Below are 16,496 nucleotides of genomic sequence, written 5' to 3'. Positions count from 1 at the left end.
TGTTGGTTTCATTGAGATGGATTGTTGCTGCTATGATTAAGGAAAAAGTCATATGATTTATGGTGAGCAATAAAAATGGCTCGCTGTGTAAAACGAGCAGAACCATCAGCGTGAGAAAGAATGACTGAGCAGGTTCTGTCTTAAAAATATAAATATATATATTTCGCTCATTTGGGCTCCACACAACTGTAAATTAACAACACAAATACAAAAATAAGTGCAAAAATCTCTGATTTTTGTTTTCCGTTTAACTGTTGTCGAATAAAGCCTTTTGAAAAGAATCGCACACAATCATCTTTGCCGGGGATTTTTTTTGTCATTTTTAAAAGTGTGGGAGCGACTCTGTGTTCCTGGAGCACCCAAAGCAGGGTGTTACGTCAGTGACATGAAAAGGAAGTCGAATAATACGGGAGCGTTAGAGACGCCGCTGCAATTATCCGGAGAATGGATCAGTGGGTGAGGATGCCTCGTGTTCCTCTAAATCCAGGAACAGCCGCCCACAGGCATCAATCATCCGCATAGCTACGGGCTATACTTGGAGAATGGGAATAACACAACAGTCGGGTCTCTAGCCTACACATCAGAGGTTGCAAAATAAAAATAATTACAATCTTTTTTGTCTTTTAATTTTTAGCGATCAGCACCGTTGTAACCCAGTGCCTTTATTTTATTCTTTTCGTCAACGCAGCTGATGTTTGTCGCAGAGCTCACCTGTACGCTGCCGTTCCTCATCAGAGGCGGCGCTCTCTGGGATGCGCAACAAAGCTGCAGAAACGCATGAAGGGTGACCTGTGTGAACTTTTACAAGAGTGAATCTTATGCGGCAGACTCCCTGGGCCTTGCCGAGAAAGATACACGGCTCCAGGCTTCCCCCTCAGGTTAAAACCAGATCCGATCTGAGGCCTGTGGTAAACCACATCGCTCTCGTTTCCCCCCGCCCCTGATTCTAAATGCACACTACGGGGCACCGGCCTGCAGGATATCATCGCCTCTACCTTCCTAATGAAGGCAGCAGAGGTCCGAGAGGTGAAGACTGGATGTATGTGTGTTGTGTGTATTTTACTGTGGTTTATATGACATATCAAGCGGAAGCAAAAACTTGGTTTTCAAAGTGACTTTCCCCTTACACTGCGATACCTTAAGTAGAATCCAGTTTAGTCAGTCGATCAACTAAATGGAAAATAAGCTCCATCTGTGTCGTGGCATGAGACAGATGTTCTCTGAAAGCACCAGAAGTCGGGATATTGTCCGGGTTATTGTTTTATAATCTAACTGCGCTTCAGTCATTTCATTAATCCTAATCCTGAGCTTTCAGGTGTGTTTCTCTGTGTTTTTGATGTTGCTTGAGGATAAACTGCACAAATACTTACTTTATTTGCTAATTAAAGTATGTGAACAAAACTACAACAAAGTGTGTGGTAGTAGTATTACGGTTACTTTAAACATATATAAATTCATTGCATAATTTTGATTTCGTTTGTATTTGTTTTGAAACAAGACCGTGTCCTGAATATGTCATTCTGTCAAATTTATCCCCCATCGGTAGTTAGTTTAGCTTTTCTTTTTTTTTTTTTTTCCCTGTTATGAAAACCCATGAGCACAGGATCCGGGCATAAATTTGTGCTTGAATCTACTTAAATACTCGATTTTACATGCAGAGCAAGAAGAGAGGAGCCGTGTATTTTGATGCTCCACTGAGCTGGATGAGACATCACTCACCATGGCCAGAGGCACAATGCCTGCCAGTTCCTCCTGCGCCAGGCGAATCTCTGTCTCGACCTCTTTTGTGATGGCGCGGCTGGCCGGGTACTCCACTTGCCAGGCCATCCAGCGGCTGCCTGTCGGCTGTGGGAAGCTCTCCATTTTCAGATCCACCTGGAGAACCCTCTGAGCTCCCAACTCAGATCTATAATTGCAAATAAACCAACAAACAACAACAAAAAAAGACATCAGTGAAGGTTGAAACATGGCTGGGTGAGAAATAACTCTCAGTGCCTGAAGTGTTCATAATCACTGAACTTTTTCACACATTCTCACATATTATGCAGATAATTCAAGGTTTTGTGGTGGGGATTTTATGCAACAACACAGGGCTGCACATGATTGTAAAAGTGTGTGTGGTTTTCAGCACCTTTTATGAATAACAATCTAAAAAAATGTGACATTAATGCTTTCTTGAACCACACGTTGATGCTACTGCATCAAATGTTTTAGGGGTATGTCTTTAAACTTTGAACCTCTCCAAACTGAACATCTCCAAAACTTTGTCTCAAATTCTCTAAGGGATTGAAGTGAACCAGCAACTCTTCTTGCTCTTCTCTCCATTGGATTTAGGTCTGGACTTTGACTAGGCTATTAAAACAAATGCATATTATTTGATCTAAATCATTTTATTACACTTTAGTGTTTAGTGTTGCCCTGCTTAAAGGTGAATCTCTAAACCAGTCTGAGTGTTGTTTGGTCTCCACCAGGCTTTTTTTCAGTGAGTTCATACATAATGCTGAAGAAAAGTATGATGCTGCCACCACCGTGTGTCAAATTCAAATTGTCAAAGTGTTTTTAATTTATGACAAAAAAGCTCAATTTGGCTTTAGATCTCTACAGTAACTCTCTCTAGAGTAACTGTGGGCCTCTCGCCCAGTTTTTTTCTTTCCATTGTCTGATCATGTGTGACGTCTGAAGGCAGCTTATTTGGGGGCTTAATCCATGCCACACTTTTCAGTGCACTATTTTTATACTGGTCTATGTGTAACAATAAAATCACAGTTAAACACATTTAAGTTTGTGGTTGTAATGTGAGTAAATGTAAAAAAAAAGAAGAACAAAAAAGTAAATGGATATGAATGCTTTCTAAATCTAAGGTTTCCGTGTGATTATGAACTCATTCTGGTCGTTGTGTGACCTTACAAGCCCTAAAAAGTCTGAAGTTCGTATCAACAGGAAGTCATATTAAACCATTCCATTTGTTTCATCCCAGTTTATAAGATCTGTAAAAAGAAGCTGCAGTTTAATGCCCAGGTTTTTTTTTCTTTTTTCTCCCCAGGACAGTTTAAAGAAACGTTTCGCTGCACATCAACCCCCGCTAAGGTGTTGATGGTGAGGTTTGTCACAGGCGCCCTTGTTTGCTCTGGAGGACCGTAAATACGCGGCGCGCTTTGGCACGATCCGCAGCAGCTCTGAATTAAGTCAGACAAATGGAGAGCGTTGCTAATGAAAAAAAATTTCCCATGGCACCGTAAGTCTCTGGTTCTCACAGTTTAAATATACAGCCGGAGGCGGGAAAAGGTCAGCATTGCACAGGAGCCGGAGGAGACGCGAAATGGCAAGAGATCTGTTAGCCGCATCCCGCGCGTCAAAAGGCAGGAACTCCTCGCCAATAAATTTCACACGCGCTCTCTGTGGTACCCTGGTGCAAAACGCTGTCATGTAATCTGGTGAGAAGAGACAGACGGGGAGAGATGCATAAATCCACGCGGCAATTTGTGTTGAGAAGAGGTTCTTTGTGCAATATAGTAGGGAATACTGTAAATCTCCAGGCATTACGTCTAACACCTCTAAAGGCAAATTCAATTACGACAAAAACAAAAAAGGTGCGACCTCTTGGAACGACAACTCATGCAAACGTATAACGTCATAAATTATAAATCGGGTCCTTAAAGCAGTAAAACGATAAATAATAGAAATACTCTATCTGCTGCTCTTACATTCACATAGGACACTCTCCTGATGTTCACTTTTGCACCGAGAGAATGAAGGAGCACAACAACTCCTGTTGTTGTGCTCCAATTTTCACATCCAGCAGAGGTGTATATAAATAATTAAGGTGACAACCAAATAACTTGTGTCACATTTCATAACGTTGCACCAATCAGCGTGGCGAGCCGTTCAGGGCGCAGCACGACAGCACCGCCTTACATAACCGTCCCACAATGCTGTGGACGGGAGACAGATGCTAATCTCTGTCTGTAGACCAGAGGAGCCACAAGGTTCATCTGGAAAAAAAACAGTACAACAACAAAAACAAACAAACAAAAAAAACAAAACAAAGTAAAACCAACAAACAAAAACAATGTTAACAGATAATGCGCTAAAGATCCAGAAATAAACCACTGAATATGTGGCAGACATCAAGTGTCACAGAAATCCACTGTCAGTCATTAGCACAAATGGCCTACTTTCCCCAGAACAGGCAGGTTGCCTTGGCAAAAACAGAGGAAAAATAAAAATCACAACACTTGAGAAGGAAGCATGAGGATGGCGGCAAAGGAGCCCGGTTTGCCTAAAATGTACTGAGACAGCAAAGCGTTAATTTCCCTTTTGCAATTATTTTTTTTACACATTTTATCGTCTTAGACCATGCAGAGTAATTATGAAGAGGAAAGAAAATGATATATGCTATTGAACATGTTTTTAAAATAAAAATCTGCAAGGCAAGACGCGCCGTTCATATTCAGTCCTCTGTGCACAAAATCCAGTGACTAAGGAGACCAACAGGTAACGTTTTGGTGTACATGTGTTGTACTCATCACCATGGGAACATGTACAACACATGTGCACATGTGCACCACAATTCACACCCACAGTGAAATGTGATCCCTTTTTTTTTACAGCAGAGATGAGAAGGCTGGTTAAGATTAATGGATGGAAATAAATAGAGAGTAAGCCTGACATGAAGCATGGTAATATTATGCAAAGGGTTTCAGCCTTTATATCAGAGGTTTAGTTTCCAACAGGACAGAAATCCTAAAGTTTGTACCATTTTCCTCAGAGACCTGCAGTGAAAAATTGTCCTAAAAAGTTTTGGAGGAAAATAAATGCGCGCCACACTTTGCAGGTACTTTTGTAAAAACCAGTTCCCCTCCACTGTCCTTCTGAACTCCTCTGGGTTGAGCACAACAATGACAAAACGATACATGACAAGTATGAAAGAAAGGTCAAGAGGTCAAACCGACAACCTTGCAAGTTTCAGGGATTGATTGAGGAGACTGAAAATGGTAGAATTGTGTTAGGAAGTCGTAGTAAGTGTGCGTCTTGAAAACTTTAGCAAAAAGTATTAACATGAAAGATTAATGTTCTTAGAGTGTGTGCAGAATTCACTGAGAACTGACATAAAATGTTTTTTCACGCAAACATTCAACTTCAAAATGCCATTTTGAGGAGAGAAATTCGATTTTTTTTTTGTCATGAGAAATTAATCTCAAGGTCAGAAAAGATTGCATACAGCTAGTTATATGCAAAGGCTTCACATGCAGGCGAATTGAAACTTCAGTTTACACATTTAAACATTATATGACACTAGAAATCAGAAACTCAAAGAAAACTGTGAAATGAATGTCAAAGGAGACTTTAACACGTTACTGTATTTATTAGTCAGAAATCTTTTATTACCGCCGAGGAAGGATTGGATGACTAAGGAATAGAAGTGCAGCTTCGCCCGAAAGCATTAATGCAGAAACACAGTCTGAGTAGCGGAGTCACAGCAATTAAAGTTTACAAGTGACCTTTTCACAGGACAAAACCAATATATGCAAGTCATCATCTGGACAAGTCAACATCAGTCCACAGAGAAGCGCTCTGAGCGTGCGAAGGTAAACCAAGGCACCACATCTGACGAACATAAGAGTCAAAACAGGAACCAAGTCAAGTAAGTCTGCAGATGGAAGTATTTTGGCTTCATATGGTGAGGAGGTTCAATGTTACAGAAGGACATAGGATTAATTAATATAAAGAAAGTCGAGAGCATTTCAAAACGTACAGTGAGTTACAGGATGAAAACCTTGGCAGAGCCTCGTTGTCTGGTCAACATCGCCGTAAATATTGTGAACAGATTTAAAAACAGGGTGTCCTTGTGTGAGGAAATCCAAGATATTAACCTTTTTTAAATGATAATTTCATGCAAATTCATTCTTTGTTCTCAAACTGTGAAATCTATCTATCTATCTATCTATCTATCTATCTATCTATCTATCTATCTATCTATCTATCTATCTATCTATCTATCTATCTATCTATCTATCTATCTATCTATCTATCTATCTATCTATCATTTAAAATTAGAAATATCTGCAGCCTTTTATTGTAAAAGCAGATTTTAATCTATTTCAGTTTGTCTTCAAAATATTTTCGTATTTTCTTCATGATATGTTTGAGGGCAGCAGAGCGATGTCACACCAAATGTCAGAGGGTTTCGGATTTTCTTTCTTAAACAGCTGTCTGTGTTGACTCTGAATATTTTTGTCTGACATTAAAATGTGTTTGATGATGTGAAACATTTAGGTGTGACAGAAAGAGCAAAAGCAGAATAAATCTTTCATGGCGTAAATAAAATACTGTTTTTTCAAGTCCGTAGTCGTAAATCAGAGGAGACAAGTTTTCCTTTGCAGGAGCACTGACCAAAAGAGAACATCACGCATGAACCAGAAGGAGCAGTGAGGGCTCAGAGGAGTGTTAGGATTTAGAGCGGAGCCGAGTGTCTGCGGCGAGATTTTGGATTTTGCAATCGGGACCGATTAGGAACCATCCATCCATTTTTGCTCGTTCTCTCCAGATCAGGCCCGTCGTTTCTTTGTATCCCTTTAACAGAAAACAGCTGATAACAATCAAACCACGATAAACATTACAGGGAAAGTTTCAAGAAGACTGTCCATGGTAACAACATTGGATGTATTTTTTTTGGACCCCTGGAAAGTTTCATATAATGAACTGAGACTGAAATGTTGGAGTCAGCGGGGATGTAACCCGTCTAACATCAACCGTGAAGACACTAGTGTGCGGTCTTGGGTCAAACTCTCCTTTTCAAGTTTGTAGTAATGATCACATGACCCTCTGCTCATTCCACTGTCACTTTCGGCACTGGGCCAGATTCAATTAACAACAAAAGGCCCGGCCTGTGGCGGTGTGACATACGGCTGGCCCAAGCTTCAAAACACTTAAGTTAGCTCCGGTTTGACAACATCTGAAGCCTGACAGACGACCAGAGGGAAGCCAGAGGTAGGCGGGAAAGACTCGGTAGATCCGAAGCCCTGAGGTTAAGAGCAGCTGGCCCTTCAGGCTTCAGGGACCAGACGGGAGAGGGAATCGGACTTGACAAGGTACGGCCGGAGACGCTGTCGACGGAATCACTCAGAATAGCACAGAGTGCTGAAAGGATGCTGTTTAGGCACGGTGAGGACACCTATTAATCACCATGACACCAGCAGCCGCGGAACAGCGACACGCTGAAACATATGTGAATACCTTAGCATCATAATGCGATGGGCAGAGATGCCTTATGAAGCTATTTATACATCAAAATGACAATGTGATGGAAATGATTGTCTTAAAAGAAAAACGTAGTCACGGCGACACATGACGCCTCCACCGCTAGTAGCCCTGAAGATAAAATGACTTGGGCTCTTCAAAGCTGTCAAAATTTTCCCAATGAGCCGCTGCTGAACTATTCCACTGATCCTTCTTCACATAACAGTGCTTTCAGAATGCATGGTGCAATCTTAAACACACCTAAGCTTTTTCTTACAAGAATGACAAATTAAACTGATTTGATCTGACGACTGGGCGTCAGGAAGTGCAAACTGCACTGGTTAACTGGGTTCTGGTATTGGAACTATACTTTCTAATTATTGCTCCCAGGGCCAATCCTCCAGGCTGCAGAAACAAGTAGTGATAGACTCCAACAGTGCTTGTATAATGTGCTGCAGCAGACAGCTCTAAGCAGCTGGACAGAGAGCAAGCTGACAACCACCATGCAGACTGAGAAAACGGATGGGTGTTTTCTGTGTGCTTTGGTATTGCTGCCCAGTTGTGGAGCTCTAATGCGAGACAATTCTGCCTGTAAACGCAGGTTGGCAATTATCAGGGGTTTTGCTTCGTGTCGCCGTCCAGAGCCTGTAGGACACGGTGATGCCTGACGGCGAGTGTCGCGCTTCTATAACTGCTGACTTAAGTTGTAGATGTCTGTCGTTTTAGATTGTGGGGGCTGTTGGTGTGCTGTGGTGGTGCAGGGGTTAAGCACAGTCCACATATGGAGGTCTCAGTCCTCAACATGGCCGTCGCAGGTTCGATTCCTGGCCTGGCGACATGTGCCGCATGTCTTCCCCCTCTCTCATTACCTACTTTCCTGTCAACTATCAAATAAAGGCAAATAAAGGCCACTAGAGCCGATAAAACCATAAAAAAAAAAAAGATTGTGAGGGCTGAAATGAGACGTAATCCCACAAGATCTTTGACGTTAAAACATCACAAACTTCTCGTCAAAATGTGGTTGATGGCGCGAAATCCACACACCGTCAGAACGTCACTTTGTCTGTTGCGATAATTATGAGCTGCTATTATTATATAGATGAAGGTGGGACCATTAAGCTCGACTCCCTGTTGTATCTATTTTGAGACTCTTACTGTAAAATGAGAAGTTCTGGTGTCTTGTTGTGTTGACAGAATCAGCTAGGAATACCAAGGTACACAGAGATTTTTAAAACCACCAAATGTTCCCCTGTTCCTCTGATTCAGCGGCCTTCTCGTAAAACGCCACAGGAAGAGGTGAAGTTGTCTCAGGCTGTTTGGAGAACAGCTCATCCCTCTGTTATCTGTTTCGTTGCACTTTTAATGCACTTTTAATGGAAGTTTTATTAAAATTTTTCATTAAAAGTGTTAATATTTACTGAATAATGCAAAGTTAGCCATTTTAATGGACTTTTAATGCAACTTTTAACAACTCTGCATTAAAAATGTCAAAATTTAGCGAATGACATTTCATGACAACAGTCATAGTCATTCATGAAGACTCCTTCATGTTCATGACAGATGTTATGTCATGTTTATGACGGTGTCATGTCAATCTCATGCACACCAAATAAAGTGTCATCACATACTTATACTGTTTGTGTGGCAGCGTTGTGGTTATTATTTAGCAAATGACAGAGCGAATTCAAAGTTCTGCAACTCGTTAGCCGTCATCTGTTAATTATGCTAAAATCAGCATCTGATTCACGGTTCTTACAGCGCCTGTGTGAAAACACTAAAAAGAACCACATACCTGCTTATTTTTTTTCTTTTACAAATAGGAACACCAAATATCTAGACATTGTGCAAAAATCTGATTTTGGGTAAAGGAAAGCCGAGTAAATAAAATCGCAGTTTTCATATGATGATTTCATCCACTAAGAAAAAACTAAACCATAAGTCCAGACAGCCAAAGCCACTGCTGAACTTCATTTTGTTTTTGCTTTTTTTGCTTCCCTTTTAAGTCATTCAGGTGTGGCCTTGCTGGGCTTTGGGTCGTTGTCTTCATGCAGAAGTGACTGGGCTTACTGGCACTATCTGATTCAACCCGCAGTGCTTTAGATATTGTTCTGGTTTAATCATTGATGTGTTTTTGGATCATTTTTGGTTACAGTACCGTGTGCATGTAAACGTAGCCGGTGTTGAGTCTGCCACTGATTTTGCCCTTTTCTGTGCTCTGGATGGGAGGAACAGGGGGGGTTTAGCTGAGGCTCTGCCAGCCTCAGGCAGCCCACATTTACATTTAAAAGAAAGTGCAGAAGGGTCCCTGTAGGAGTCATCCTGCCAAATGTACTTCAATAGCTGAAGATGGTTGCGATTTCTATTTGATGAAAGTGACACAGACCGAACTGTTTTAATCATAAAAGCTCGACATTGTTTGCCAAATACCTGCCTTCACAACCCAACACCCAAACAAAATCATATCATTTATGATAGCACAAATGCAGTGACACAGATATAACATATTTCCCTTACTCTTTGAAACATGTTACCAGTTTTACCTGATCTTAGATAATATTTGCTACTCTTGATACGTGCTGATTTTTTTTATTCGTCATATGGATAGCATTAGAAGTTCTAGTTTTACTCAGTTGTTTGTTTTTGTTAGAGGAAGTGCACATAAAATAATTTTACTGCAATCTGACACTGGCACAGATGACAAACTTGATCTGATTTTCATTGAAATAATCCAACCCTTGTCATCCTGTTCTGTTTATGGAGGGTTTGGAGCGACGGGAGAGGAATGGAGGGATTGACACCTTTTAATAAATCAATTCTGATTCATTCTTCCCCATTAAATCAGTCTGACATCGATAGTTTTATTAAACTGGATGATTGTTTTTTTTTTAATCTGACTGTGTTTCTGACAGATTCCCATTTTAATTATAAATTACATTGTGTATTATTTTGTGAAGGTTTTATAATATATCTTATTTCCATTAGTTGCGGTTTCATCCTTCTCCATTTCAGTCGACTGTTATAAATTAGGAGAGATTATTGGTCAAGTTCAACTGACTTTAAACAACATCCTGTTAGTTACAAATAACCGCTGCTGGGTCTTTTGCATGTTAATCTTGATTAAATATATACAGATAAAACAATGCAACATTTACTGAATATGGATCACATTTAATCGCACCTTTCTCAGTTCACTAATGAAAATATTTTGGCTCAAAATAAATCTAAAGTGTGTTTCCTAACTGAATCTGGATCAGCTCCAGAGGCAAAATAAGTAAGTTTACGTGTGACGTGACTGTTTCATCTTATTTAAATTATAAGATGTGTTGCTGTGTCAAACAGGACTGTTCAAAATGTGTAAGTGATGCAATCTTTATTGAAAATATGTTTTAGTAACTAAAGGAATAACAACAGAACACAACAAAATCACTGTCTCCATTGTTCACATCTCAAACTTTCTATGACACTGTGACGACTTTTTACTATCTCTGCTGAACGGAGGTCCATCGACTCCACGGACACTTGCTGCTTATCGTCACAATCCCTAGTGGGTTTCGATTTTCAGTTGTTTTTGTGTTCTTTATTGTCACTTAGGAGATTTTACCATATTTAGTTAATTATTATTTTTACTTAGAAGGTGTTGCCATACACATTCTGCCATTTAGCTTCTTAGTTTATTCTTGTGTTTTTTTCCCCATTTGTTGTCTTTATATATCTTAGACTCTTTGTCAGGCATTTTCTCTTTTGTTTGTAGATCTTCTGCGTTCCTTCTCTTTATTTTTCATCTTCCGTAGGTCTGCCTGTTTTGTAATTAACCACCTGCAACTTGTCAACAATCACCGCTTCAGTATTTAAGCCTCTCTCTGTTCCTGTAACCCCTCCTGCAGCATCATTCATTTCTCAGTCCTCCTACCATGCTTCACAAAATGATCTTGCTGTATTTTTGCTGTAAGATCCTTTTATTTTATCAAACTATTCTGTTTTCAACCACTGCCAGGCGTCTCTGTGCATTTTGACACTTACAGACCAAAAACAGGAAAAAAAAAAACCTCATCCTTTCATTTAAAACCTGTAAATGAAGTATTCCACTATTTGCACTTGGAGGTTCATGATTTAGAAACAACTCTCATAGAGTGTTGTTTAAAGCAAAAACACTGAAACAATCGCTCCACTGAACAGTGCATGTAAGGTTTAAAATAAATGCCAAAGGTTCAGCAGGACAAAAGGTTACTGCTCCGTGAAAAGCTGAAGAGAATGGCAATTTAGGATGCATAATGTAAGCTGATAAGATCAGAAGTGGCACTGTGCGTGTGTATGTGGTGGCCTTGTGCACAGAACTTGACTACTTGTGAGCAAGGAAAAAAAAAAAAAAAATCAAATTTGTGGCTTCAGCGATGCTTGAGAACAGCCCCTGAAACGCTACTGTTCTTATGCTCCTTCACCTGGAACAGCAATAAAACGAGTCAGCAAAACGAAGCTCTGACACACACGTGTGCAAACATACACAAAGAAGTTGATTTAGGTGTGCACTTGCATACACGCGCCACGCTATACCTACGCACTGCCACACAAGCATGAGGGTCCTAATCACTGATCCGAGACGAGAGTTTCTAAATGTCATAAGAACACACTTCCTAATTAAGATATAACGCAGCACTCAGTGTCCCCAGCTGTCGCATTCTTCTCTGATATATTATGCATGCTACGCATGTTTACATGTACACAAACTCTGGTGATTCACAAAAGCTGCGCCGAGTCAAGTGTTTTGTCATTCACCGTGACGTCAGGAAGTCACACAAATATTTTATTAGCCTCCAAAAGCGTTCCAAGCTTTAAAGTGTTTAGGAGAAAAATCTGATTTATTTGTTTCCCATTACGTAACGTCATTTTTCCGTGATAAACAGATTGCATCTCGGAGGAATTTTGGACTATTTTAAAATGGGAAACTGTTTTGTGTGTTTACTTTAATGTTCCAGTTTCCAGTATTTCTCACAGCATAAACAAAATAGTCGCCCTGCCGATGCAAGAGCTAATTCTGAAACTGTAAATAATGTGAAGCAGCACACTAATGGGAAAAGATAAGTATATATTTACAAGTGGCAAAGATAATTCTAGAATGATTGTAAAACGGTATCTTACTGTGATGGCCGAACCATCGTTAGTGGAAAATATAGGTATTCGTCACATATTGCAGCTGCTGGAGCCACAGTACGTCCTTCCTTCATGACATTATCAAGGCGACACAAGGCTACAGTCCTGCTCACCATTATTGGCACCCATGAAGTTTAAGTACATATAATCGAATATTTACTGAAGGAAATTCATCAAGTGAAACAACATTTTACTGCTGATAGCTTGTGCTTGATGCAAAACAGCAAATGATAAAAAAAACATTTAAAAAGATAAACATTATGAGGAAAACAAAGAAAAAACATCATTTTTACCAAGCCAATGGTATTGGCACCCTTTGCTGCAAATCAATATGAAAACCCAATTTGGCTCACCTGTTGCAAATCATACATAAAGATCACTTGTGATGGACTGCCTCCACACATGTGACATGAATTAACCAATGAATAATCATGCTGGTGCTTTAAAAGCCACATGTTAGTCCATCTCCACATGTGGCAATGGTAAAGACAAAGGAGCTGTCTGAGGACATAAGAAATGCTATTATTTTCAAACACAAGTCCTCCAAAGGATATAAAGCCATCTCCAAAGACCTTGGTATCCCTGTTTCAATGGTGCGTAATGTTATTAATAAGTTTTCCAGGCATGGAACGGTCAAGAACCTCCCTGGCCGTGGGGGGAAGATAAAAATTGATGACAGAAGTCTTCGACGGTTGGTGCGAATGGTGGAAAAAACACCACGTCTAACATCTAAAGACCTAAAGACCAGCCTGGAGCAGTCTGGTGTGATTGTTTCAACAAGTACCATACGCCACACACTAAACAAAGCGGGGCTTTATGGGCGGAGGCCAAGGAAGACCCCATTGCTGAAGAAAAGACATAAAAAAGAACGTTTGATCTTCGCAAAAGAGAACCTGGACAAACCTCAATCCTTCTGGGACAACGTTTTATAGACAGATGAAACAAAAGTGGAGCTTTTTGGTAAATCACACAAACAATATGTTTACAGACGGCGCAATGAAGCCTTTAAAGAAAAGAACACCATTCCAACAGTTAAGCATGGTGGAGGATCCATAATGCTGTGGGGCTGCTTTGCGACATCTGGTACTGGAGGCCTTGACCGTATCGCAGGCATCATGAAATCAGAAGATTATCAAGCAATTCTAGAGCGAAATGTCTTGCCCAGTGTAAGGAAACTTGGTTTGCGGCGAAGATCCTGGGTCCTCCAGCAAGACAACGACCCAAAGCACACCTCCAAAAGCACACAGGCCTGGTTGAAAGGGAAAAAATGGACTGTTTTAAAATGGCCAGCAACGAGTCCTGATCTCAATCCAATTGAAAATCTTTGGGTGGAGCTGAAATCTGCCATTGGAGAAAGGAACCCTGCAAATGTACAAGAGCTTGAGCATATTGCAAAAGAAATGTGGGAGAAAATGCCACCTGAGAAGTGTAAGAAGCTTTTAGATGAATATAAGAAACATTTGGAGGCCGTCATTGGTGCCAAAGGCTGTGCAACCAAATATTAAAGAGGGGGGTCAATATTAGTGCACATGCTGGTTTTCTGTTTTGTCCTTTGGAATTAAAATATTTATGTTGAAATGGTAATTGTCTTTGTTAGATTACTTTGGACCTCAAATTGAAAGATCCTGCTGATATAAGTTTTGAACATTTCCATTTATTTCTGAAGATATTCACTCAGCTACACAAATCATGAAGGGGTGCCAATAATGGTGAGCAGGACTGTACGTATTGCTTTATTAAAAAAAAGAAGGTAGCTTTTCACCGCAGAGCCTGTTGTCTGTTGGCTTGACAATTGAAATTTAGGCTTTGGAGAATTTCCAAATGTCTCTACGTAAGCTATGATTCCATACCGATCAAACGTGTGCTGTGGTGCATCCCCACTAGTTTAGAGTCAACAGGCAAGGAAGAAAATGCTGAACAAATAGAAATTGTAAATTGTTCTTATGCTATGAAATGGACAGTGAAAACTACAGGTACAGGTATCAGACCCTATTCAAGATTGTGTCTCTCTGTGTGTGTGTGTTTGGAAAACTGATGAGTCTAACATAAAAAAAGGTAATTTGATGATAACACTGGTAAAATGCAAATATTTTCTTTTTTTTTTTTAAATAGAAACATAAAAATAATTGGATTGTCGGTCTAAACGTGATTCAAGATCATCTGAAATTCGCGTGGCTCCTCAGAGCCGGACTGTTTGTGAATGTAACTTTGATCTTATTTAATGCTGTTAGTGTGCATGTGATTAACAGGTTATTAAATAATTGACCAGGCGCCGACCTTTTCCACCACGAGTGTGTGGCTTTCGTGACCCTGGCACGTTGTTGTTTCTAAATACTTGACTTTTCTCATTGTTCACTTCGTTCACGTTATTACTTCATAAATTATGCATTCCTTAATAACCGTAATAACAATTAACAGCTTGCTTAGGTATGGTGTTGTACGCCATTAAGCATAATAATTGCTGTCTAATGAATCTCCAATCTAATTATTTCCAAATTATCACTAATGAAATGACTACTCAGGCAATACCACTCCATGCCGTATTATGAAAAATTAATTTGGAATAGAATTATATGTATAGAATCTCTGTGTGTCTAATCTCATTATCTATATGACTTTATCATCTCATCATTCAGATATTAATAGAAAATGTTGAAAGTACAAAACAAAAACAAACAGAAGCCCAGTTTGACAATAAAAAGGTGAGTATATTAAGTCAGTGAGTACGAAGAGTGAGTAATGGTGTGCCACATAGACTCACAGGGTCCGACAGTCTTTTGCTGCTGATGTGCTCCTCTGCAAGGCACTAAGCCTCAAGTCTCCTAGCGCTTTGAGTGGTCAGAATGGCTGGAAAAGTGCTATATAAGTTGAGTCCGTTCACCGTTTACAGCCCTTTGTCATTCTTGCTGAATCATAAGCAGCCTGAGCTTCAAACAGAGAGCTTTTAAATTTTTTCACAAGGTGCCAGTTTGTTGGGTACATAGCTACTGCTATTTAGTTTTTTTTCCCCCTGAGTTTCTCCTCCTCCCTGGATGAATTGGGACATAAATCTTAACTTTACGATCCCAAATTTGTGCCGAATAGTTTCCCGTCCTTGGTGACAGAAATAAATCCAACTGTTGTGAGCAAGAGGCGTGAACATAATTGGACAGGAAATCCAAAAAAGACGATAAATGCCCCTTTTTAATAGACGCATGCATTAAATTTGGGCAGACACTGACAGAAGCAAATGAAAAGGAAGACACGCACAAGTCTGATTTATCTAAGCTGGGGATAAACTTTTATTTTTCAGAGGGAGAGGTGGCCATTAGACAGGATTTTCTTTCCAAACCTGCTACCAAGGAGCAACCTCAGTGGTCAGAGCTGATTTCAGAGCACAAAAAAAAAAAAAAAAAAAATCCAACAGAAAACGCAGATGATCACAGCATGAAGCACAATCTTTCTTCTGAAGGAGCCCGGTAACATTTTCCTGACCCTCTGATTAGCCACTCTACAATCAAAGCAAATTACTCAGAGCCTGAATGTACTGTAATCATGGACACGCTCAAAAGCCAAAATCACACTGCAGATAACAATGAAAAGTCCATTTCGAATGGAAAGAGGGGGAAAAAACATACATGAAATGTTTCAAATGGTACTTAATATTAATGTTATACTTGCCATTAGTCTAATTTTATAAGTGAACCTGAACGCAAAGGTTGAAAGCTGCTATACCGTGACAAGGTCTGCAGAGTTAAAGGTGGCATTAATAAGAAATCCAGGAATATGTTTGTGAAAAGCAAATAGATGAAGAGCAGGAGGACATTAGAGCAAAAATAATATTTACTTTGCCTGCAAAATACAGAAAAAGAGAGACACAATGAGACGGTGAGAAAGGTGACAAATGTAGCTAAAAAATAATAGGAAGACATGTAAGGGGAAATAATGCCATTGCAGGACAAAGCAAACAAATTCATATAGAAATCTTCATGTTGTTCTTCAAATCATTCATACATATGACAGATTTAGATTTATTATTAAGTATTTCCATTCAATCAAGATTTTTTTTTTCTGATAGTAAATTAAACAAACCTCTCTCAAAAAATGTCTCTAGTTAGAAAAGAAAATAT

At 39.8% G+C, this 16,496-nt stretch overlaps 1 protein-coding gene across 1 annotated transcript in view; it reads right to left on the bottom strand.

The window, feature by feature from the left end:
* The window catches only part of si:dkeyp-14d3.1 (transmembrane protein 132C), a 169,706-nt gene that overhangs the window by 49,328 nt on the left and 103,882 nt on the right, over positions 1–16,496 (bottom strand). Inside the window, exon 4 of the mRNA XM_088009034.1 lies at positions 1,720–1,906. Coding sequence (XP_087865160.1) covers positions 1,720–1,906 — 187 coding nt within the window. The remainder of the gene's footprint in view (positions 1–1,719; positions 1,907–16,496) is intronic.

This window comes from Poecilia mexicana, unplaced genomic scaffold, assembly GCF_051168715.1.
Source record: "Poecilia mexicana isolate PSO_F unplaced genomic scaffold, ASM5116871v1 scaffold_9, whole genome shotgun sequence".
Taxonomy (NCBI): Eukaryota; Metazoa; Chordata; class Actinopteri; order Cyprinodontiformes; family Poeciliidae; genus Poecilia; species Poecilia mexicana.
Note: the sequence above shows the minus strand (reverse complement) of the source record. Positions and strands in the feature narration are given on the sequence as shown.